The sequence below is a fragment of the Rhynchophorus ferrugineus genome, unplaced genomic scaffold, assembly GCF_030347505.1.
Source record: "Rhynchophorus ferrugineus isolate W39M unplaced genomic scaffold, kcgeb_rfMv2 rfM4, whole genome shotgun sequence".
NCBI classification, from domain to species: domain Eukaryota; kingdom Metazoa; phylum Arthropoda; class Insecta; order Coleoptera; family Curculionidae; genus Rhynchophorus; species Rhynchophorus ferrugineus.
In genome coordinates this window covers 4,765,414-4,792,151 of record NW_027472583.1, presented here as the reverse complement: position 1 = coordinate 4,792,151, position 26,738 = coordinate 4,765,414, and the positions used below count along the sequence as shown (strand labels likewise).

Below are 26,738 nucleotides of genomic sequence, written 5' to 3'. Positions count from 1 at the left end.
TTTTAGGCATAAATTATCTTCAAATCCATAAAAAATAAATTAATTAAACTCATTTTTAAAATATTTTGGACCAGTTGGAGACAAATAGTCGAAGGAGATACCGTGATAAAAAAATATATGTTGTTTTTTATATTTTATCGAGATTCAAAGTTATTTTTCTACAAAAATCAGTCACAATTATAAAGAAAATTAGAATATATAAATCAAACAAGGCTAATAATTTCTTATTAATACCTGCTATTAAGTTCTCTTATAAAAAAAGAGACAAGAATTCCACACAAACTTTTAATTAAAAGGAGGTATACTTAACATGATAAATATGAAACCTTTTATGCCTGTTAAATATTTAACTTTATATTTGCCGAAATTTAATAATAAATGTTAATTATTGCGAACGGTCTTAATCTGGAACCGCCTTTTTCTCTCCGTTGTGTATTAATCTGAATTTATAATTCACAATGGCCACAGTAAGCGGATTAATTGTAAACCACTTTATGATCATTGAAGAATATACAGGATATACAAATAAGATTTGAGGGTTTTATTCGTAATCTTAAAGCTTCGTTCATTGTACGTTTTACAATATATCACTGTTACATGTTTCCTTGATTGCCTTAGCACTCAAGCAATCCGCCCAATGAGCAATAAGTATGTTTATGTTATGCGATGGGTTTTGTGTTATAAAATGACATGTAGAAAATCGCTGTTATCTGTACGAACTTGTCACTTAATGAAGTCAGATGGTAGTAAACGATTTAGTTCCTCTTTTTTCACTTCTCTTGAAAACTTGAGAATGTTACACTGGTCCTTTAAATCACGTTGAATATAAGTTCTAGAATGATATATACGTAATGCAGGGTGTCAACGAGAGCACGTAACACTTTATTTTTCAACTTTTGAAGGGTTGTTATAATGGATTTGCTAGTAATACCCCACAGTTCGAAACCATACGTTCAAATAAGCCTAAGAATTACCTTATATAGCAATACCTGTATTAAAATAATTGATCTGTTTATGATCGGTACCAAACAAATAAAAAAAAAAAGTAAAAATAACAAATATTTAAAGCAGATTTAACTTCCCTCGCGTTCGATAACATTATTTATACGGGAAGGCATAAAAAAGCAACGAATCGAAAGATTCCTTTAAAAAAGCGAATGTTCAACGAACTGACCAATCTGCTACGACGAAACTCTCCGGAGATATCGTGGAAACGAAATTGATTTTTTATATTTCATGCAGCGGAAAGAAGTAAACGTTATCGTAAAGGCAAATGGCGTGGGAGGGTAGTTTGTTTTTATCCTCGCAGCGTCCACGGAGCACAGTATTATGCAGTTTCAGTTCTTCGTGCTTTTGTTGCGGTGAGTTTGTCTGGTCGTAAATATTCTTTTACTCAATTTCTCAATTTGTTTGAACAAAAAAAACAAACTATTCTTGTATATTTTTATTGAGATTACTATATCCATATATATATCGTCTAACCATTACAATGTTGCAAACCCGCTAAAAACATTTTCAATAAAATTGTAGGGACTTATATTATTTAATATTATCAATAATTACCTCTCTAACGGAATTTATAGGCAAAAGGAGGCCTCCGTTATCTCGTTCCTTTTCGAAATAACCTATTAAAGCCGCAATCAATTTGTGACCCTGAATATCTATTGTTTTCGGCATTTTCAAACAAAGTAATATGATATATGACTTAAAATTTACCAAAATAAAAGGCTAAAATAATGTTTACCGGTTTATATGTCAGACGTATGGAAAATTCTTGAAGGCAATGGTGATAAGTTTTAACTCTTACCTATAAATTATTGTGGCTGTATAATTAACTGTAGTTTTTAGATATAGTATAATATTAAGATTATTATTCCTAATCTTCATGTGTTTGTGTTTTACAAATGAAAAAAGTCTCATAAAGCAAAATCAGCTAAGGAATCATTGATAGTGCTTGGATGAGGCGTCGTACTCTCCCGACCTTGTCCCGTTCGACTATCAACTTTTCGCATCAATGGGACATGCGGTTGCAGATCAGCATATCGCCTATTTTGAAGAAGTAGAAAATAAGCTGTATAGAATCACAGAATGACCAATAATTTGAATTAATAAATATTTCGATTTTTGTGAAAATTAGGTAGTCTTTTCGAAAAAAATACGGTAATGTTTTCCGGTATACCTGGCAATCGATAGCAACATAATACGCGGTCTTTAATTTACTGCCAGCACAGTGCCGTAAAACAAAGTTGTTTTCGTGAAACTATACCTGGATTGATTTTCATCCCCTAGATACCGTCAGAAGTTGTACTTTTACTGCGTCAAGATCCCTGGTGTATTAGGGATCAATTACAGTTTCTTTTCCCGCTATATTTTTTTAGAGGTAACTTTTTCCGAAAAAGTCGCTCGATACGATATAATAAAATTAATGCTCTTTGTTATTTGCTCTGTCAGTCAATATATAGCTAACCGAATAACCGAATAAAACAGTCAATGCACGTCATCAAAATTTCTAACGTCAACAAATCAAAAATCGCAATCCAAATCACCAGCTCACGCATCAAGACAATGCACCGTGTCACAAGTCATAGAAAACTATGGCAAAAATTCATGAATTGGGCTTCGAATTTCTTCCTCATTCACCGTATTCCCTAGATCTGGCCGCCAGTGATTATTTCCTGCTTTCAGATCTCAAAAGAATGTTCGCTGGGACGAAATTTTCGTCGAATGAAGAGGTGATCGCCGAAACTGAGGCCTATTGTGAAGCAAAGGACAAATCGTACTACAAAAATGGTATCGAAAAGTTGGATGGTCGCTATAATCAGTGTATCGCCCTTGAAGGGAATTATGTTGAATAAAAAAAAACTAATTTTGCCAAAAATTGTGTTTTACTATGGTAGGCCGGGGACTTTTCAGTTGACCTGTTACACTCTATATTGCATACTTGAGCCTAGCGATATCCGTGAGAAAAACCGGTAAAGACTTTTCGAGTACACCTCGTATTTAGAAATTGTGTCCAATTTTAAGTAAGCCGGTGTTATTAAGGAGAATAACCTTGAAATTTGTTTATGTTTCAGGCTTTTAAAGAAGATGTCTAATCACATCCAATACATCAGCTGCCCTAATAGGGGGACATGTCCCTCGCCTACATCCACTCCGGAGGAATTGGAGCGGAGGGCCCTTATACAGCGGAATGATTTATTGCTGCACGAGGCGGTCATTAAAAATGACACTGACGGCGTGCGGAAGATCCTCAAAGAACCAGTCGACGTCAATTCGCGGAATAATGTGAGTGGATAGGGTGATAACATTAAAATAATAAAATACTGGATCGCTACAAGAAAGTAATGCTTCATTGAATAAGTAAATACTTATTCAATGAAGTTGTTCTATAACACCTTTGAAAGACAACGGTACATAAAACATTTTTGGTATAAAGATGAAGGAAAGTAATTAACTGTGGGTTAGTGCTTTAATATGGGCTAAAAACAATTCCCAATAAAAAACAATGGAAAGAAGTAACAAACGACAAACATCTTCTGTTGCATTCATTCGCTCTAAGATCTGAATCACTCTACCTCTTCAGTTCAGGGCGAGATACGGGTAGGACAAGACGTTGTCGTTTGTTTAACAATTTCGCAAGGTACTTAAAATAATTTTGTTTCTTAAACAAAATTAGGTCTAAACAATGTAACAGTATATTTCATTTATAGGATATATGTTTAATTTTATCTTTACATAACATGAGATCAGAAATACCAAATATAAAGAACACTACACATAGTAGTACTAAAGGTTTCTATTTTATCTGTTTTTAATTTTTTTGAATTATGGAGCTAAAAACCTGACTAAAATGATATCAAAATGACTTTGAAGGACTTACCATTGCGCTACTTTGAAAGTAGTGGACCACATTAGTCGATTTTTAAACATAGTGGACACATCTTCCATGTAACTCCAGAAGTCTGCCTGTTTCTGCTTTTCCATGAATAACAAAGACGAAAGACCGACACACTCTGCTATACCGTATACAAAACCCATTGCGAATTATGTTCACATATAAAATTTTGACCCTAATATCACCGGACTACATTAAACACAACTGAAATTTTGCGAGAGAGGACCTAATTAACCGTAAGTCAAATATCGACACAAACACTGACAACTACATCATTATGATAAATTATTGTCATTTCAACGAAATTGACAATAGCATGAATGATATCATAGTCAGGCATTTAAGGAAGGTTGGGAGAGACAGATCAGACAAAACATATAAAATAATTTTATGAAAAAAATATGAACCGACATAAAAAGTAAAAAATAATCAAACCTAGATTTTTAACACAAAGAAAAAATGTTTTAAAATAAAATATGTACATAATAATAGTTGTAATAACTAAATAAAAATAAACAAAAACCTTACTTAACCTATCTACTACAGTATTTTATATTCTACTATATACACACAGTTTAGCTTAATACCTACTTAACTAACTTAGTTAACTTGGCTAACTTTTGGTAATATGAGATTTACATGAGGTTGGCGCCATGTTTTCCTTTTCAAAATGGTAAAGGATCTGTGAATAATTTAAATTCAATGTACATAGACCATAATGAAAGACATCTAATTTAAATTGCTATTAGGAATTGCATTTTTATTAACAATTCTCCTCCATATCTAAGTCTATAATTATTCAGTTTGAAATGCAGGCCCTGAAATAAGGCCTTCCAAGGAATATCCTTCAGTTATTCCCTAAAATATCAACTTCCTACCAAAACACTTATATAATATAATATAAAATACAAATATTTTAATGTAATTTCTATAACTACTAAAGTTAATAAATACTACAAAATATCACAAAATTATAAACATAAACAGTCCCGAAGAAATCTTTTTAAGATCCTCTTCTAGGTGTAATTTTTCTATGAATGATACCTAAAACAGCTGACAGGTATATTGTCTGTAAACGTCTTCTATTTTTTTAAATTTTGATATCGACTTGATTGACTACTTTTGATTACTAAGATAATACATTTTAAAACATTTTTAATCGGAATTGTCTCGCATTATAAGCTCCCAAACTCTAGAGTTCCGGTCGCCAAATTGGTTTAATTAAAGCAGTCTGCAGCTGCAGGCCTTTTTGTTAAGACAGTAATTTTAAAACACTAACCACATTATCTCTAATGCAGCAATAATTATTAGGAATATTCTTTCAGGTTCATTACATACAATTTGTTGTTTTAATCAGATGAAGCCATAGTTAGATACCAAATATTCTTTTAACGCAGAACCTCTTATAGCGACAACACTTGCATTATAAGTTTAGGTTAGTTTAGGTAACTGCATAGCCTTTATAGAAGTTAAAATATGTTTAACATGACAGTTATTCGCTAAACAGCAATTGATAGACTTATTCATAAAAGATTTTAAAGATAGTACTATTAATGCTTGATACAGTTTCAGTTCATAGGAATTTAATACTTTTTGGATAACAAAATTAAGCAAATTAAAGAAGTATTTATAATATTGAATATAAAAAGCAATATATTTAAGAAGCATTTATAATATCAATTATAATATTAAGTAAATAATTGCGAAATAATAATTGGTTGTTAAATCCATGAATCTCATATATAAAATAAGTGGTCGGTTCCAGTATGTGATACTTTCAAAATATTTAGGCGATTTAGACATGATGATTTTTAGATGTATATAATGGGTTGTGAAAAATTTTGGAGGTGATAACTAGGTTTCAACAACAAAATTTTTCACACATTACAGTCATACGTTATTCACTAGTCTGTAATTATATTATATGTTTGGATGAGCAGAAATTCGGTAAATTAAATTTTTTACTGTTAATCCATTCGCACAATATCAATAACTTTCAATCAGCCTAGCGCTGTATTTTTCCTTTTTGTAAAAGTTAAAAAAGAACATGATGACAAAATTCTCCATTTTCCAAATGGTAATAATTTTTGACTAAGTTAATAAATGACGCTATGGACTTTTACTTCTAAAACCTGTTATACTTTGGCTTGATTGAAAACGTTTTACTAGATATATGTGACTTTAATAAGTCAGAGTAAGTGTTTATACAATTTTAATTCAAAAATTTAAATTAAATTTTCTGTCCCAATAGAAACAAACATATAATTCAATGTATTATGACTTTATTAATTGCAGCTATCTATTTTTGCGCTAGTTGTCATATATTTAGAAAGTTTTACGATAAAATATTAATCTGCTTAGACTGGACAGTTATATTCGCAACTATTTTCAGACGACCTATATACACAAAACTATACTCATATATTTTAGTTAAAATACACATAAATTTATCAGTATGCTTTAGATTTTATTATATTAACAGTGTATATATGTATAAATAAATTTAATAACTAAACAAAAAACACAGAACAAAATAAAAACCCTGAAATATGTTTGGCGACAAAACACATGTAGTGATGATAGCAATAAATGACAAAAAAACGTGTAATATTCACTATATTCACAATTCTTAATGTATTATGAAACATTATCTACTTTTCTCAAGCTCTTGTCTATCTTAGATTATTCCTTTCTGAACCAAGTCCAACTAATTTGATGTCATTTGCATGTCTGCTATTGCGTTTAAAGTCGATATACCATTCAACATTGTTATCAATAGAGAGGAACCCTAATAACTTACATCCATAAAATGGAGAAACATAGAGTGCGACGTAAAGTTGTAAAAAGTTTTTCGCGTCTGATTCACCAGAGCGCGCGCTAAGCAGGAAATGTTATAACAGGAAATTTAAAAAAAAGGATTTTAATAAAATATTTCGTATAAATATTGGTTCAATGAAACTGTAAATACATTAATGAAACATTTTCAAAGCACAGAAAACTTTTCGTTAACCCAGCAGTATAATTTTCAATGAGAATATCCTGATTTTTTTCTTTAACATACTAAATATAATGGGTATAGATCATATTCTCTTTATTCAGCATTAATTAATAATGTTCCATTTTTATAACTAATATGAAATTAGATATAAAATGCCAATTTGAAATTCTATTAATTGTCTTAGTTGTAATATCCTGTTGAGAATATTGCAGACAGTTAAATATATTTAAAAATACTAGTAATTTATGACATAAAATATGATTGACTATTAAGTTTTGTACATCATTTTGATGACTAATAAAAACATTGAGATATATTATTATTCACTAAATAATTAAAATATATTATTGGCACCGTTAAATCACATCTAGGTAACATAACATAATAACAATAACAGAATAATAAAGTTATATAAAATAACTATTGATTGCAATGTTAACAACTATACACTTAACATAGCGTATAGTTTATTAGGTGCTCGTCTCTTTCACTATAATCTGGGGAGAAACACTTGTTATAATTTTCAGTTCCAACCTCCCGTTTTACTTTCGTTGAAAAAAATGTTGAGACTAAAAATCTGCGAATAATTCACATATTATGTGTTTCAACGAAAGAAATGAAAGACTTACAATTAAGAAGTGCATCTTGGTTAAACAGTCCTTTTCGGCATTTCAGTCTATAATAGTTTGATTTGAAATGCAAAGATCAAACAAATTCTCCTGTTCTTGCTTGATGCTTGATGCAGAAGCTAGAAGACGAGAGTTTCCTTTAAGATTATCATTATTTACTCCCAAGAATTATATTTAGGCTATAGCAGGAAATAATTTGCTATATTTGAACCTTCAATCTTGTAGCATAACACTTTTTTATGTTTTCCAATCTAAACAATTCATTTATACCTTAAACAAACAGTAGATCAGACAAGAGTCATAATCAAACAACTGTATTGGTTAGTTAGAAGATACCCTCGAGTTGACTGAAATGAAAAAGATTGGTTTATCAGTCAATCATAAAATTAATTGGGACCTAGTAAACCAACACAGCCAAAATATAGTTCTACGATTTATTACTAACTCTTATCGCTGCGTAACAAACAAAGAGCTGCATGGTGATTAGAAAGTAAATTGATTTACGAAGTCATCCAAGATTTCGCCTTAAAATATGAAAAAAGGTTAGTAAATCATAGCAATAGGGGTACTGGATTACACGCAGGAAATCAGAAGATTGAAGCGAGCCAAACCGCATTAACTTGTATAGGATTAAGTTTTACTCTTGACTTTATCTTAAGTAGTTTAGTTTTATTTTAATTTCATAAATATGTACTGATGTATTAATCCCGTACTGGCCTTACTTGTGTATTAATACAAGTACAACAGAACAGTAATAATATATTATATATTTAGATATAGCATCTTAAAATAAAACTTAAACATACCAAACCCAAATAATAAGCACCCAGGGTTTACAGTAATTATTCCATTCATCTAAAGACAAATATAGTATTATTCTAGTTGCTTTAGTTTTGATACCTACGATTCTACTATAACAAAATTATAATGGAAGCGTTTAGGTTCAGTTAAAATTCACTCAACATGATACGCAATGCTCCAGGCGTCAGACACAACACAAGCAATGGATTCTAACCAACCGTACATCTTACTAACAAACCATTTTATCTGAAAATCCTTTAACGCCTGAAACTCGTGTCGAATAATGTGCGAGAGTTTCACAGAAACTGCTAATCAATTATACTATCCATATTGAAAGCAAACATTTTATTCGACGTGTCTTGTTTTTATTAATTGCGGTGATATATTTCTGTCTCCTTTTGATATTTATAGATGTTGTTCGAATAGAGTATATTTTGAATATCTAATTTTTGAAATGAATAATTACTGTTGATGAAAAGTGGAATGAAAAGTAGTGCAACAATAATGTGTTAAAAAGATCCGACTTGATGTCAATAAACGAATAAATGTGCTGGAAAATAATTGTTAAATATGAGGTAATGGATGCTGGTTACTGTATGTGACTTAAGAGCTAGCCATTAAGGAAAAATATCGTTATTTTCTATCACCATAACACCCATTGTATCTGATTCCACAATTCCTGGATAAAATTCCGTAATTTCCAGAATAAAAAAATAATATAGTCCCCACTAATGGAAAAATTCCTTATAATCAATGATGATCATAAGAAGTTCCTTCGAAAAATATGTAAGTGAATTTAGCTCGAAGGCAGACAAGGATTACTCGCTATGGAAAGCAACTTGGATATGTAAAAGACCATTTTATTAGAGTACTGTCTATTAAAAATAGAAATAAATAGCAATATAACTAATAGAAAAAAGAGGAAAACATTGTTGAAATTCAATATTTACCATCAAAATGTCAATTGCCAATATTTGCTGAAAAAAAAAAGCTGAAAGATGAGGGAAATGCTGCATCAACAAAAGTTCAAATTTAAATTTTATTCTCTTTGAAATGATTTTTTTTAGTCTTAGTTTTTTTTTCGGGTAGTGGAATCCTGTTACGGATACCTGGTCGGGAAGACCCGCAGGAATAAGCGAGTTGGACTGGTTATGTGGAGACTGCCTCTGGGCTACCCACTAAACCCCACCCTGTCAGCTGATCCAATGACCCTAACTGATACTTCTTACTGTTAGTAAGGAGGGTGCCTGTAACCGTTAAGAGGCACAAGGGCCAGGCAAGGACGTGGCGTCGTTATCACACCACGCAGCTTGGGGTACATGAGTTAATCGCTCGCCGGAGAAGGTCGAGACAATTTGGAGTTAGAGCACGACGGAGTAGTGTCGGCTGTGATAGAATAAGGCTACGAAGAGCCTGATGAGTTATTGGCCTATAATATCGGCCAGCTCGGTAATACATCTATTGTCCGAGAGACGAAGAGTGGAGAAGTATCTCGAGTAGACCTCGGATATAAAATCGTGAATTAGATTGTTCCTGACGAACCAGGAGGCATTGATTATTCTCCTGAGAATTTTGTTTTTGAAGACTTGAAGACGTTCTACCTGGCTAGGTAAGAGGTATTTTAGATAGACACTGGAGCCTTATAGAACGACTGATCGAACCAGCATCTTGTACAGGAGAGATTTTATAGAAAGAAGAAGCCTGCTGGCCCGGTTGAAATTAAGAATACCTTGACCTTTATGGAGGGACCTTTAAATGTGGGAATTCCACCTAAACTTGCAATCGAATACAAGACCGAGATAGGTGGCTTCTTCTGACCATGCCATTTCGGCGTTCTCGATTTTAAGACGCGAAAGATTCGGTGCAAAACGCTTCTTGTCGAAGAAGATAGCCTGGGTTTTCTGCAGGTTGACCTGCAACCTCCAGAAATGTAACCACTGGACCGTCTCATTGAGTTGTTTTTGGAGTCTGCTTCGGATGTGCGTCTCTTTGAAATGATATATCGTAACTATAGCGCCTATTTAAGCTATATGACTAATTGCGATTGCGAAATTCTTTATAACTGAAACCAACGCTAAGTTGCGGAAGAAGTAGCTTAACTGTACTAAACATTGGACCCTTGATCATCGTAATCATCAATAATTGGCCCCATAAATCATTGTTAGCATGGTTTTCCCAAATTCCTATGGTTCGCCCAAATCCCAAATTAAGCCTACGATCCAGACTTCCGGCTTCCTGCGGTCATGCAAGAGGAAAGTTCTGTAATGATTTGTAATTGATCATGTGATTTAAAATTAATGTAATATCAGCAATATCGTGGTATTCAACTGCTCTTGTCATTTACATCACCGGTTGGATTACGGCAAATGAAAATGTCGACCTCCTAAAACATCTCGCATACACAGCCAAGTATATTCAGTCTGTTGAGGAGTTTTTGTTTTATTTATATTTTTGAAAATATTCAGACGCTCTATGAATATATTCTGCGAAGAAATGCAACTTTCAATTTCAGCAATTCAATTAATTTAGCTACAATTAAGAAAATAAATATTATTTATATGTGAACTATTCATAGTGAACTATTCTCCTTGACAAAACTATGAAACACGAATAAACTAAATTATTAGCTTTTTTAAACTAGCTATAATTTAATAATTATAATAATCTTTAACTATTTTTGTTGGTATATAATTAGTGAACGGTAAAGAGAACTATAATATAACTTTTCGTTTTCCTTACTATTACTAATTGTTCGAATTATATATCCTTACAACTCGAAACCGTAGTAGAACTTTTTCGCCCAGCCATATATTTTCCAGCTGATCGCACACACTTCCAAATTGTAAAGGAATGAGGAAAAGTCGCCGTTAACCCGCAATATATTAAAATTTTATTGAAATATGTAAGTTTCCGAATTCCATTAAAACTTTTCGGTTTCTGTTCGAAGAAAATAAGAAAAAACTCCACTCCGAGCGATTTGTTTAGCTTAAATACCGATATAGAACGTTTATTTCCTAGTTTTAGAGGGAGACCAAAAGAAATAATAACATTCATAAGTATATAAAATACAAAATATAAAATAATTTCAAGTTATTTGTTTAGAATACAGTATTTTAATTAGTTTTATTTAAAATACAAATTACAAATTATAAACTACAGGCAGATTTCAGGCTATGTAAATATAATAGAACTAATCCAGCCCATGTTACTATCCCGTACTAGTAGAATTTTCTTTCATGAACACTAGATTTTCAAATATATTTTCAGACAAACAGCGTCTTATTGGAGTATGAATAAAACTTGCTAAAGAAAACAATGTTTCTACAGTTCCTGATGAGCGCAAATATGTGTTATATTGTACGTTTTATATTTGAATAGCGTTCAACTATGTACACTTTTTGTTTTTATTTACACTGTCCTTGTGCGCAACAAAAAAGAATTAGGAACTTCTTTACTAGTACTGCTGCTCCTGTAACTCCCAAGAATTGTTTCATATTTTTTATAATTTTCGCCTAAGGCATGAATTGTAAGAATTAGAATTATTTGCTTCCTATTTGTTGTAGAACTTTCCCGCAACCAACGATTTTATAACTAGGGTGGTAGCATGATGCCGATATAGCTTTATTTACTTCAGGTGACTGAGTTAAGAAAAACTTATTAAATGTGCTTTCTAAACTCTCTATTGTTGCAAACATAAACATAACAGAACACTGTCTCATATTGTCGTGTAGTTCGTACAGATATTAAAATAAGCAGATGTTTTCTATAGTAACAATTGTTGCCTAAATAAAGCTGAAGCAATTAGTTTCAATGATTCAACGAATTCCTCCAAGAATTCTAGTTCTATGACCGAGAAACTATTGAGCTTTTTCTGGGTCCGGTCGTTCAGAAGGCTGGATCTATTTCATTTTTCTATCACATATTTATTATTATTGATACGTATACGAATTGAAGACGAATAAGAACAACACATGTTTATCCAAGTTAATTTCCTGAAAGTTATTTTCTCTGATTTTTGTGACTAAATAGGTCGCAAGCTTCTCTTAAACTGCTTTGGAGTAATACCTAGGTTACACTATTCAGATATATATAAATATACAAATAATAAAGAAAGCATTGATATATTTTGAACGCATCTATTAAAAAGATGTATTTTAATTTTAATTGTAATTGTATTTTGAGGATGAAAATATTCGAAACATTAAATATATTTTTAAGATGTAATTGAAAATACAAGTGCAAAATACTTATTTGTATTTCATTTACAAGTAATTCAAATGCTGTCCAACACTGGTATTATGAAGTCATGTGGAAGTATTACTATGGGGTAGGACCAAAATAAGTAGACCAAGCATCTACAGAGCAAAATAACATTCAGACCATAGATACTAACTATATCGTTAAAACTTATTTAATATGAGAATGTTATTGGACATCTTTTCCCTTATCCGTTGTGAAATAGTCTTTCCATATTATTTTACAAGTTTTATGCTAAAAGGGCTATCGATATATATACATAAGATTAAATTATACTTCCATTATTAATTATGATACATATAATTTGTTTAGAATAATTTTATGGGACATTATAGCAAGTCAGAATAACCAACAGATTACTGTTCTTTATTGCCTGGTAAGCAATGAACCTGCCAGGTTGTTACTGTTTATCGTTTTATTTTCAACTAATTCTTGTGGTAGTCAATTTTCCTTCTTATGATCTTTCCAATTTCATGTAAACATCTGAAAACAGTTGACTTATCAACTGCTAAGAGGTCTAAGGTGTGTCTGTACAATAAGTTTTTAAAAGTATTTGATGAACTTTAGCAGTATATTTCTTGTATACTCTGAATAGCTCAATAATACCAAATGGAAAAATGTTATTTTATGTGGACAGACGTCAAAGCCGAATCTAACAGTAAAGTTAGATTGATTAACAATTGTTTATATTGATACTTCGCATTTTTACTTACAGATAACGCTATATACTAGCTTCTATTAAACACATTTTTTAAATGAAAATGTTGAATTAATTTCAACACTTAACGGTGATAATTATAGTGAATAATAAGTTTATTTCGTGTAATTCCAGAACGAACTAAAAGTTTAAAATGTTCATGTTTAAAAGAACAGTAAAAGAAGTTCTTAGCTACTGGAGAATTGGACTAATGCATTTCCAACCAAAGCCAGGATTATTACGATAGATAAGGACAGTCGGTGGGGAATTTTAAGCGTTACGAGATATCCTATTCGTTTGAAATAGTTCTCTGAATATTTCGAGGTTAAATTAAATCGAGCGGTACTGGTTCAAGCTAAGTTTTTCTCTGGATAACAACAACCCACAATTTTCTCGAAAAACTGTGACCATTAATAACTAAAATGTATTATTTATGTATATAAAAATGAATTTTTATTGTTTAATCTAGCTAAAACTCGAGAACTAGACTGACTGATGGCTAGACTGATGTCAGTAGACGCTGTCATCAATAATTTCACCGATATAAAGGATCGACATTTTTGTTGATAATCAAATACTTAGGGCTGTGCTCGCAAATAATTTATTTTATGTCTAAAAACGTGGAATACTGATTAAAACTACCAACCACTATTATCAAACCACGATTTTAGTGTAAAATATATTAAACATTGCAGATATCTTTTCAGCGGTTACCGTTTAATACTTTATGGGCGAACATCCCAAGTAGAAGAAAGTGGCAGTCATGCCAAGTGACTGAAAATGTCATTTCAAACCGTTTCAACGTTGGAGAGTGCGACCGCGTCGGGTATTTTGCAGCGTATCCTGATTGGCGTTGAGTACTGGATGTACTACTGCAATCCCAAATGAAAAAAGTGAAATGGGAGAAGAGGGGGGAATAGTTGTAGGAAACGATGTAAAATCATTGTATATTATACCATTATACCATATAATTATATATAAATTATATACCATAAATTATTCCTATATATAATCTATATATATTTAGAAAGACTATTATGAGTAAAAGAAATTATAATTTGAAACAAGATAGAATACAGGGTAGACGAAAACCATGTACACTTTCGTTGTTATCACGCCTTAAATGAATGGGAAATTCTAATTACTTCATCTTATTTAAATACAAGTTTCTATATAGATAACACAATGGAAGAAGTAGTTAATTAAACCATAGTCAACTATACGGGAGAATGATTATCCTTAGATTTTCTTTACTTTTTTTCATAATTTAATTTTTGTAATGTAAAAGTAGTTTCATAAAAATGTTTTAACTCATTTGATCAACTATATTTATTGAACAAAATATGAAGTATCTAGTCCTAAGTTTCTCTATTACAAGTGAAAGAAATTATAATTTAGGACTTGTACATTTATATCTAGTGTCCTGTATAGGCAAAAACATGTACATTTTCGCTGATATCACACCTGAAACAAAGCGTAGAATGGCATATTCTGATTACTGAATAGGTATTGTCTTATTTTATCCAACATAAAAGACTTATTCAAACACCTAATAATTAAGGCATAATAACAACCAAAATTTATAGTTGGGCATGTCCTCCGACGGTGACAAGTCTGGCGAATACAACAGAACGTATTTTTGTCGCCGAATTATAATATGCACGGTAAACAATTTAATAATAAAATAGAATTAGAACTGTGGGCGTTCGCATATCATTGAAAATAAAAATAATAATGTGCCGCATAAAAATAGAATTTATAAATTATCTTCTCTGTGGTAAGTTATTCGGCGTGAAGGTCAATACTTTATAAATATTTTTTGCGAGGATACGTTACCTCCTCGGTATATAATTATTTTAATATTATTTAATTAACGAGACTAAACGCAAATAATGTTATGGTCATTTTAATAGATCAATATTATACTAGGTGTGATGGATAATACATATTTTTCTGAGGAAGGGAATGTTCTGTTTGTAAGAAATATAAAAGTACTTGATATGAGTTGATATGATATGACTTGGTTGAGTATTTTTTATGAAAGAGCAAATGGTATACAAATGACAATTAGTTATTCACTATCTACAGTGAATGGCCAAATTATTAGAGAAAATATATTGAGATTATTTAATTTTCTAGTTTAATGGGATTTTTACTGCATATTTATGGATAAAAATATGGAAAATATATTATAGATTTGTAATTATTAATATTATTTTACTCCAATACGAATATATATTTTTATATCAATTACCTGAAATGTATAGATTAAATGGGCTTTTAATGTTTCCTATTTAAATATTTACAGTATGGACGCGCACCAATCCATTGGGCATCCGCGAGAGGCAATTTAGAAATTATGGAAATGCTATTGAACTCCCATTGTGATATAGAGGCCAGAGACAAAGTGAGTAACCTTTCCTGTTATAATTACCATCATCGTTACCAAGAATTACTGGCGTATAATGTTTAGATACATTTATTTGCACCTAATATTCCTTAATGATCTATTAGGAAAATGTATTTATAATGTTCTTTTTGTATCCAAAAAAAATTTTTATACGATATAGAAATAAAATTCGCGACCACCTATATCACTGTTATTTCTTTTTGTGTGGCTTCTAGCTTTTGTTGGCCCACTTGCTGCTTGAGGAGAGGCTAATGATGAAAAACAATATGTAACAATATATTAATTACAAAGGCCAATTGTCAAAGAATGTTTTCAATAATATTAACTAACTTGTATGTTATTTGGTGTGTTGATTTCGGAAATAATAATAAAAACCTTATATTATCGTTCATCAGGCAACTGCCTAATTACTATTACTTAACTAAGTTGAAAGAAGGAAATGTTTATCGATTTCAATGAAGAAGTTGTTTTATTTAGGCCTGATATTCAATTGATATTCGATTCCTTCATTCTAGCAACGATGAGAAAAAAATATATAAAAGGAGCCTTGGATATCATTTGAAAAAGTTGGGTTAAAAAACTAAGGGTTTGGGCAAAAAGCATCAATAATAAACTTATCATTGGTAATATGACGGACAATTAGTTGGTGAAACCTAAAGTTTTGCACACCCAACTTGGTTTTTTCTTGAAAATTTAGGCCATTTAAGTGAAAAGTAAAAAAGAAGGGCTCCACCAGGACAAAAAAAATATGGATAAATGATACCAGATACTATTGCTATAAGACAATGCTCTGCGTATGGTGGGACCAGGTTGATGTCCTATATTATGAACTTTTGAAACCTGGAGAAGCAGTTAACACTGATTGCTACCGACAGCAAATGATCAATTTGAACTGCGCATTGATCGAAAAATTCCCACAATACGCTTAAACACAAAATGACCTAATTTTGCAACATAATAACATCCTGTCCCATACAACCTGTCAAAGAAGTGTTCAAATTACTTGGATGGGGCACGTAATTGTAGAGCAGCATGTCGCCGATTTTGAAGAAGCTAAAAAATGGTTCGATAAATGTTTTAACTTAAAAAAGAAAGTGTTTTTTTATATTGGAATCGATAAAAAGCCCAAAACAAAGACAAAATATATAAAACTTAGCAAATACTTTGAATAAATATAATCTAACTATCTATTACAAGTAGAGTGTTTCGTAAGCGAAAAAAACGGAAAAGAATTACCGACATAACATTAGTTTGTAAAAAGCAATATTTCCTTGTTTGTACTTATTGTGTTCTGTTTTTTAAATATACTTTATAATAGAATATCAATTGAAAAGTCCTCGGTCTGACACATAGATGGCACGACTAGAATAAAATCCACCTGTTTTTTAGCTAGCCCTAACTCTCAAAAGATGGGAGTATAAATTTGACAGCTATCGGATCATTAGTTTGTGAATTATAACATTTTGAGTAAAATAATTTTTGTTATTGTGAAAATAATGGATAAAAAGGGATTTCGCGAGTTGATAAAATATTATTTTTTGAAGGGATAAATACAGTTGAAGCAAAAACTTGGCTTGATGCCGAGTTTCCGGATACTGCCCCAGGAAAATCAGCCATCAAGGATAGGTGTGCTTAGTTTAGACGTGGTGAAATGAGCACCGAAGTGGACGCCCAAAAGAGGTCGTTACCGATGAAAACATTTAAAAAATCCACAAAATGATTCTGAATGACCGTAAATTTAATTTAAATGAAATAGCAGACATTCCAAAGATATCAACTGAACGTGTACATCATATCATTTACGAATATTTGGGTATGAGAAAGCTCCATGCAAAGTGGATACCGCGCGAGCTCACTTTTGGCCAAAAACAACGACGAGTTGATGATTCGGAGCAGTCTTTGAAGATGATCAAGCGTAATAAACCCGAGTTTTTGCGTCGATATGTGACAGTGGATGAATCGACAGTCATCCGAGTGGAGTGAATACAATGAACCCGCTCCAAAGCGTGGGAAATGACAACAGTCGGCTGGCAAGGTTATGGCGCCTGTATTTTTGGATGCGCAAGGAATAATTTTCATTGACTACCTTGAAAAAGGAAGAACAATCAACAGCGACTATTGTATAACATTATTGGACAGTTTGAAGGACGAAATCGCCAAAAAACGGCCGCATTTGAAGAAAAAGAAAGTGCTGTTTCACCAAGACAATGCACCGTGTCACAAGTTAGTGAAAACGACGGCAAAAATCCATGAGTTGGGCTTGGAATTGCTTCCTCATCCACCGTATTATCCAGATTCCCAGCGACTATTTCCTATTCTTAGATCTCAAAAGAATGCTCGCTGGGAAGAAATTTTCGTCGAAAGAGGTGACAACCGAAACTGAGGCCTATTTTGAAGCAAAGGACAAATTGTACTACAAAAATCCTATCCAAAAGTTGGAGGATCGATATAATCAGTGTATCACCCTTGAAGTGAATTATGTTGATTAAAAAAAAGTAATTTTGCCAAAAAATATGTTTTACTATGGTAAGCCGTGGACTTTTCAATTGACCTGTTATATTACGTTTAAATGTGCCAATGTAAAAATAAGTTGTGATTTTCATTGAATATATCAGCTGCATCATATACCATTAAGCTTTATTATAACCCTATCGATTTTAGTACGGAATGAGACCCCTACACATGGCCGCCTGGCATGGACATCCGGAAGCCGTCGAGTTACTAATAAATTTAGGAGCTTGCACTAACACGGTTACTAAGGTACACATCCACTAATTAACATTAAACCCCGGCCCTTAATGAAGTCGAAGTACGTCCACAATTCCGCATCAATAGGCCGACAGTTGAAGGGATGCTTCGATTTCAATTAGCGGTAATTAGTTCGGAATTAATAAAAGTAATCCTTCAGTCGAATTTACGCCGTTTCGATGCTACAAATAGGAGGGGGTATTTAACCGAAGAATTAATTGCCGACAAACAAATTAAAGCAGGTTCGGTCGGGGATTTATCTTAGTTGTTTGTATAAAATATTTGTTCCCGTTAAAAATTATTCCATATTTAATAATAGAGTAGTAAATAGACTTGGATTCTATATATAACTAAAAATATATGTCAGTAACAAGAACAGTTAAAATATAATGACACTGAACCAATAAAAAAAGCAAATATCTGACAATCGTTTAGTGTAACATCAATATATACCCACCAGATACATCATAAAACATAGTCTTTGATCTCTTACGAATAGTGATCCCTATTGCTGGTCTTTTTGCATCAATAACAGTAACAGTTTTATTCGGTTTTAGCAGCTTGTAGTACACTACATCTTTCTCATCTCACCATATATAATACTCATAATGCGGAATATTCATGAACTTTATGGCCCTCCTGGACTAATTCATTGCTTTTGCACTTAACATTGTCGTAGTAGATCTACTTTTCATAGCTAGTCCCAATATGCCAGTGAAAATTCTTTCCACGCATCCAGAAATAATTTATTCATCAGTTACTAAGTTGCCTGAAAATTATCTGATAGTTTGAGCTGGGTCTTTATCCAGCTAGTCGTTGCATTGTCTTCGTACTTTTTTGAAATTTATAAGTATACTGTCAGCCATTTATATATATACTTCAACTTATTTTTTTCTTTACGAGATATCACTGAAAATAATTGAATAATAATGGAGAAAATTTACGTACATATAAATTGGTTTAAACAACAACCTTGTTATCTAATAAAATATTCTACTTGCATTTGAAAAGTCAATATGGTTGTGAAACCTAGGTGCTAGATCAAACATATTTTTAATGACCTATCAAAAATTGAGAGAAATTGCCTTGGATGTTTTGATGTACCCGCCGTATTGACCGGACTTTAGCCCATCTGACTACGATGTGTCCCCATTTCTACAAAAATCTCCTAATGATGTAAAGCTGTCTTCAAAATAAGCTTATGAAATTCACTTGGATTTGTTTTTCAATCAGAAATCTCAAAATTTCTATGGAGTTAGAATTATGGATTTGCCAGAAATATAATAAAAGGTCATTGAACAAGATGATCATATATCATTGATTATTGTCTGAATTGTAAATAAACTTCCCACCATTCCATTATATAAACGAAAAAAAATATTTTTACCTAATGAATACATTGTTTGCATTTTTCAAAAGGGTTCCGTGTATACTTACAATATTTTTTATCAGACAAATGCATTTTAATTAAAGCCTCACGACAGCCATTGTGGTACATGCAATGCTTTAAAGTACACCAATATAGGACTAATTATTTTTTGACGTAATGCTAATACACTTGAATTAAATAGTAATTACAAAAACTTCAGGTAATCTTTTTCAGAGGCTTTATTATTTTCAATAGGTTTATGAATTTGTTTTGCCTTTTATAACATAAATTAAATTACTAATATAATAGGTAGAATTTCTACAAATAAATATATATTTACTCGATCTATATAATAATTCATATATATGTATAGTACACTGCTTTAAAAGTAAACATCATGAGAATGAAAAAAATTATTGCATATTGAGAGAAATGTTTTAACAGTAACTATGTTGGAAAATTAATATACAATTTGAAGCTTAATAATTAAACTTTCCGTCCGATATTTCTATTTGTTTTTGCTACACAATCAATTTTACAAATAATAACTACCAAAACATGCATCGATCAAAATCTGACAAAGCCGATTTAAAATTTATATACCGACAAAGCCGATTTAAATTCAAAAACATGTATTTATTTATCGTTAAGAAACCTTTAAATATTTGCATATATATTATCTTTTTTGGGATTTAATATATTTGGGCAGCGAGATTATATTGTAGACTCTTTAATAAATTTTAAAAATATTTTAATCGATCTTCTGAGGCTTAGATAGATAGAATATTTTTACCGATACATCTAAGGATTACTTTTATAAAATTTTTCGAACTATAGGGTTAATTTATTTTATGATGGACATTCTGCGATAAAAGTAACGGGAATTAGTTAATAAAACACAAAAAATACTTTATCATCTTAGAAATTCGTTAACAAAGCGCTAGGAGCGAATGTCTACTTGTCAGCTAGTGTTTCTGTTGATGGTGCCAAAAGACTTCGAATATTCTTCACCGAATCCAATCACATTCTCTTCTCATTCATTCGTTCTTCCTAGCCTTCTCTTCTTCAGATCGCGATTTCTGCGATTTTGTTTTATGTCTTTTTTCTTCACATTTCTGTTCTCTGTCAACAGCAAGAAACTTGCACCAAAGTAGTAATTTGAAGTTTAGAAGGAGGAGGATGTCGTTCACAATCATATTAGGTGAATAAGTTGGTTATTCAGCAGTGTTTGTTACGTTTTCTGTTAATAATAACAGGCTTGAGGGATGGTGCAATCTCGTTATACAATATGCAAGACTTTTCTTCCAAAACACTGACCATTTCCTTCAGTTTCTCAAGGTTACCTTCAGTTTCGATGAGAGGACAGATCGAAACATAATTAAATGCATTATTAATTATTACAGGTATTGTAGGTATTTTAATAAAGCCTATTCATTGTCAACCCCTTCTGCAATATTTTTAACAACTCAGCAAAAGAAAAAGTCCCAAAAAAAAACACTTGAAGTAAGTTGACATAATCGAACACTTAAACACGAACTAAATGAGCGATGACGTTGAAACTCTCCCGTCAGTGTAGAAGACAGTTGTACCAACTTGGCAAAAAAATCATTTTGATGATTTGTAAGCGGGTTTTCCACATAACCAATTCCCGATACTTTTCAAAAGAATGTATGCGACTGGTATCAACAATGGGGAAACTTTTAAATAATTTAAAGTCCTATTATTACTTTTGCTATTAATTAATATACAAATGTCATTATTAAAAAAAACTGAACATAACAACAGCTTTATTTTTATTGCCTTGACATATTTTATCTAGCAAGGGAATCATATTTAATATTTTTGATTTAATTTATTTTCTGTGTGTTTTAAGTCCTATGGTAGCCACTTAAACACGAAACATTTTAGAGGACCCACAGCTTATAGCCTAGACCTTGCTCTGTGTGAGGGCAATACTATCTTAATGGTGTAAATGTAGCTTCAAAAGAGACTTGTGAAAATCACTTGTCTCAGTTTTTCATCTCAATAGATAAGAGGAATTTTCTTGACATTTTAGAGGGATTTCAAGCCTCTAGATGTTAAAATAACTCTATTTGTTCTCAAGTATCATTTGCTTGGTAATTTCAGTTTGATTTACAACCAAATTAAGGTTGCATTTAAGATGAAACGATAAATTTAACCCCCGGAATATTTCCTGACAAGCTTCAACATTTTAACACAATAACTATTATGATATTTTTGACACAAATACAAATAGGATTCTTATGTCAGCAAAAAAAACAACTACCATATTTTTCTTAATGGTAGGGTGACTACAATATACAGGGCGAATAAACAGCAAGGAATATATGAATCATTGAAAATAGATTATCTTGTTTTATATCTAATATTATTTTAAATATTTTAAAGTTTCTCCATATATGACCGGTACTTTATGTATATTTATGCATTAAGTGTAATACTAATATTTAATCTGCTTTAGGCTCGCTATACTCTGCTTATATGCGCTGCTAGAAATAACAGGGCCAACGTAATCGATTTTTTATTGGACACTTTGGAAGATGTCCATATCGATGCAATCGATGCAGATGGTCAGACTGCGCTGTTCCATGCCGCTGCTAACGGCCATGCTTGCATTGTGAAGAGACTAATAGAAATGGGTGCTAGCTTAGACAAGAAGAATAAGGTATACTAATTGTTCTTTTTCAGGTTATTGAAAGCTTTAATATTAGATGTTAATTTTGTACCATGTAACATATATCATCTGGCGTACTATTCTAGTAAGACGTTTTCACTAACGGCTAAAGTATTTTCAAGAGATATTTAACTTTTAAAATTTAAATCTTAAAAAAGTTATTATTTAAAAAATAATTATTTTAGTTATGGTTTAACAGAACTTTTCAAAAGTGCTAGATATTTTAAAAATAATGATTTGCCAGTCAAACTCTAATGACAAATTGTCATTTTTTGAGATTAGAAATTAATTTTTCGATAAGAAGTAATTAATAGAGTAAGAGTAAGAAAATTCGTGTTAAATACTTCAAGAATTATCTAGAACAGTTGTTGTTTCCCTCGACGATTGATGAGGTACATAAAATAGCAGATGTAATTGAAAAAGCCTATGAAGGTAAAGAGGTCTATGCAGCTATATTTTTAGATGTAGTTCCAGCCTTACTCTAAAATAAAAACGTATTCTACAATAAAAGAAGCTAAAGCACGTGTACCACAAGAAAGTGTATTTGGAGCAATTCTGCAGTTCACGTATAATAACACGACTCAACCATCAATAACAACAAATCATAATATTTTTCCATATAGCAAGAAATTTAAATATCTCGGAATGAAACTTGATGCAAAACTTTGCTAGAAAGAATATATAAAAATGAAAAAGAAAGAAATGAAGTTAAAATATAGTAAAATGTATTGATTAACTGGAGAAAATAATAATTAATCAGTACATAATGAAATGCTATTATATAAGTAAATATTGAAACCTATAGGGACATACGGAATACAATCATGAGGATGTTCCGCAAAAACTAATATAAATGCATTGCAAGTTTTCCAAAACAAAGCCTTAAGAAATATTATAGGTGCATCTGCATATAATATATACGAGGACTGATTACTTACATCTTCAGATACCGAATTCCAAGGGGACATGAGGCTTCATTCTGATGTTAATATCGAGACATTGTAAGTCTTGGATAATAACAGAATTAGACACAGACTGAATAGAATCAAACCATTTAATTTTGTGTGGTGTAGTGTAGTGAGGTGCATTTAATAGAAGAACTGTAATGTTAATACAAGATACAAAATAGTTCCTCCTAAATATGTACCTAGATTTAAGTTAATGTAAAGACGAATTGTAGGTTAGTCGTTAACGACTAGTAACAATGTAATAAATAAATTTGAAAAAATTGTGCTTCCTACAATCAAACTGTTTCTATACCAAAAAATATGAGTAACTAAGAATCCCATACAGTAAAAATACTAACTATTTTGAGATGAATCTTGTTTAAAAACTTTATAGGAAAGGGCATATCAAAAGAAATGGATTTAAAATATAGAAAAATGTATTGGTTATTTGGAAGAAAATCTAAATTATCCATACAAAATAAATTACTTCTGTCAAAGAAAATACTAAAACCTATATGGATGTATGGAATTCAGTTATGGGGTTGTTCTGCGAGAAGTAATATCAACGTAATACAAGTATGAGAGGTATTGTCGACACAATTCTAACATTTCGAGACCTGCAGAACTTTTTGTTAACACTCAACTAGGCCGCAGACTCAAAAGAACCAAACCGTGTGATAATATGGAGATGTGTTGTGAACTGCACTAAAGATGAATAACGAGAACAATATAAAGTGCTGCTAACTTTTATGTTATTAGAGATTAAGTAAAGGCCGATGAGTTATCTTAGATAAATTTCTTTGTAATATTTGCGTGAGTACCATAACTATCCATCTTTAATCATAGAATCTAACTGTTAAAAATGTATTTTTATTAAAGGATATGATGAAAAATGTTTAGTGTGCTAAAGTTTTGTCGTTGAGTTGAAAGTGACTCTTTGGTAATAGTCTAATGATCAATGAAACTTACTACAAATAAACTTAAGACTTATTGAACAACTCACGTAATATTTTAAGTAATACTGCATATGCTTACCTTCGTTCATCGTACTGTACGTTTATGTTGACGAATTTTTCACGTAACATTTTGATTCATTTTGATCAGTTAAAAACTACAACTAAAACTAACAGTCTAGGCGATATTTCTTCTATATTCTCTAGCTGTCGACGGCGTAGTTACACTGGATCATAAAAAAAACCATCCCAATCCGGAATTTATTATGAGATCCTCGATTGACCTTCCCAGAGAGAGAAAAAACTGTGTATTTCACCGGGGATATAAAAACATCGAAGCCTTTTAAATAAACTTATCCCTTTCTTCGAATAAACCAATCGAACAGGGCTTTGTGTTGAAACGCGGTTGATTTATTTATTAAGGCAGGGTTTATAATGGCCGGTTTTAATTAAATGGCCGTTTAAATTTAACCCAGACATGTCGAAATAGTTTTAATTAAGTTGCTTTTTCATTTGGAGGGATGTAGCTGAACTGTACTGATATCAATTTAAATTCAACGATATATTCGATATAACATACATTTTTACATAATATTTCAATATGCACGTAAAATTTCCACATACAAGGTGGGGCAAAAGTCCGGCTACCATTGACACAATTTCCGCTGAGTGGCAATAATGGAACGATTACAATAAATATTGTATATTGTGTATGTATATAATCAAAAAACACGTTTTGTACCACGTAGTAGTTTATTATCTATTCTTTCTTGCTCCATATATAAATTATTCTTATCTTCTTCTGTCTCTGATCAGTCTCCTTGCCTCGGCCAGTATTTTTTTTTGTTCTGACGTAAAACTAGGCGATGGAATGCATGACTCATACCTGATGGCGGAGACTTGTCCTGGAGTGACAAGTTGGACCGGGTTTTCTGGGACTGCCTCTGGGCTTACCAATACACGAACTTGAGTTAACAAACGACTGGATGTTATTGTATAGGGACAAAAGTTATGACTGCCTACCAGCTCGCAAACAAGCGCGTTTTCAGAAGAACTTGAACTGAGTTGTTTTTTGGGGAAGGATTGAGATATGAAGTGCTTAAGTTTAAGTATCCTTGTGAATTTCATTATATATGACAAACCATGGAGCATTTAAGATGCTCCTGAGGAGCTTATTTTGGAAAACATGAAGCCGTTTCGCCTGTTTGGGTGTAACAAACTTGAAGTAGTCATTAGATCCGTAGAGGAGCACGGGCCGAATTAAGATCTTGTAAAATAAGCATTTGATGGAGATGGGAAGTCTGCTAGGAGAGCAGATTAGAGAAGACAGCAGGTTTACCATCCTCGAACCTTTCTGGATATATTTTTGCCTCTCTTCTGGAGTATTTTTCTCATATCAACTCCAGCAAGAAACAGCAAACGAACCAAAGCTGTCTCCTTTCTAAGTACTCTCCCATTGATTCAATAATGAAGTCTTAATTAATTATTTATCATCCTATGTTACACTCATCACCTTTATTATCATCATCTCATCATATATTTATTTTTGTTACACGTCATCCGATCTGATTATTGGACATATATAGACTTTGGAATAAGCTTTAAAATAAGACTAACTCGACATTGTTATGCTTTCCATATTTTCATACCCTATATGTAGTCATATTTTATCTATTTAACATTTCTTTTGTTGGGTTTTGAAGATATTTGATTTCATGTTATCTGTAATGATATCGTTGATATTTATCCTGTGTATTTCTTGAATTATTCTTCCTATTTTATTACTTACAGCTCTTGGTTCTAATATTGCCCTAGTGTTTTTCGGTCAAATACCATTTCCAACAAATCAATAAATGCATGGTATATATTTTTGTGTGGTTGAACTTTTTAATTTTTTTCACTATTTGTCTTGTATACTTTATATCTTCTTTAATTTTAATACTACAGAATAAACTTTTTTTGATTGTAGTTTATTTCACAGTCTCTGTTATTCCAGTTGGGTAGATTTATGCTATAATATATCCGTAAAGAATGACGTACATTGCATAGGATGAGATATACGACTGGTCAAAAAGAGATATCCGTACATGAGAATTTGCTATAAATTATAAATGATATTTCCGTCGGGTATTGAGTGTAAACAAATGTTATATAAATAAAAATGTAATAAAGTGATTTCCTAACATGAAAATAAGAAGGCTACACCTCAAAATTACAGGAAACTCGTGTAAATCTAGATTTAAATGCTTAAAAATAAATCCACCACCCTCTACTTCAATTGCCACAAGTTCTTCCAATCTGTTTCGAAGTTTGTACCAATATATCGACTCAAAGTTACA

The 26,738-nt window shown here is 31.6% G+C and overlaps 2 protein-coding genes across 5 annotated transcripts in view; one reads left to right on the top strand and one right to left on the bottom strand.

The window, feature by feature from the left end:
• Nucleotides 1-4,071, bottom strand: part of LOC143196612 (regucalcin) — a 56,808-nt gene extending 52,737 nt beyond the window's left edge. Inside the window, exon 1 of one of the 2 annotated variants that reach the window (XM_076404446.1) lies at nucleotides 3,881-4,071. In XM_076404446.1, the coding sequence (XP_076260561.1) occupies nucleotides 3,881-4,038 (158 nt within the window). In that variant the 5' untranslated portion in view covers nucleotides 4,039-4,071. The remainder of the gene's footprint in view (nucleotides 1-3,880) is intronic. The other variant, XM_076404447.1, reaches the window with a different exon arrangement.
• The window catches only part of LOC143196611 (uncharacterized), a 132,721-nt gene that overhangs the window by 77,733 nt on the left and 28,250 nt on the right, over nucleotides 1-26,738 (top strand). For 2 of the 3 annotated variants that reach the window (XM_076404443.1, XM_076404444.1), the window contains exons 3-6: nucleotides 3,075-3,285; nucleotides 15,586-15,684; nucleotides 18,349-18,447; nucleotides 22,287-22,490. In XM_076404443.1, coding sequence (XP_076260558.1) covers nucleotides 3,088-3,285; nucleotides 15,586-15,684; nucleotides 18,349-18,447; nucleotides 22,287-22,490 — 600 coding nt within the window. In that variant the 5' untranslated portion in view covers nucleotides 3,075-3,087. The remainder of the gene's footprint in view (nucleotides 1-3,074; nucleotides 3,286-15,585; nucleotides 15,685-18,348; nucleotides 18,448-22,286; nucleotides 22,491-26,738) is intronic. The other variant, XM_076404445.1, reaches the window with a different exon arrangement.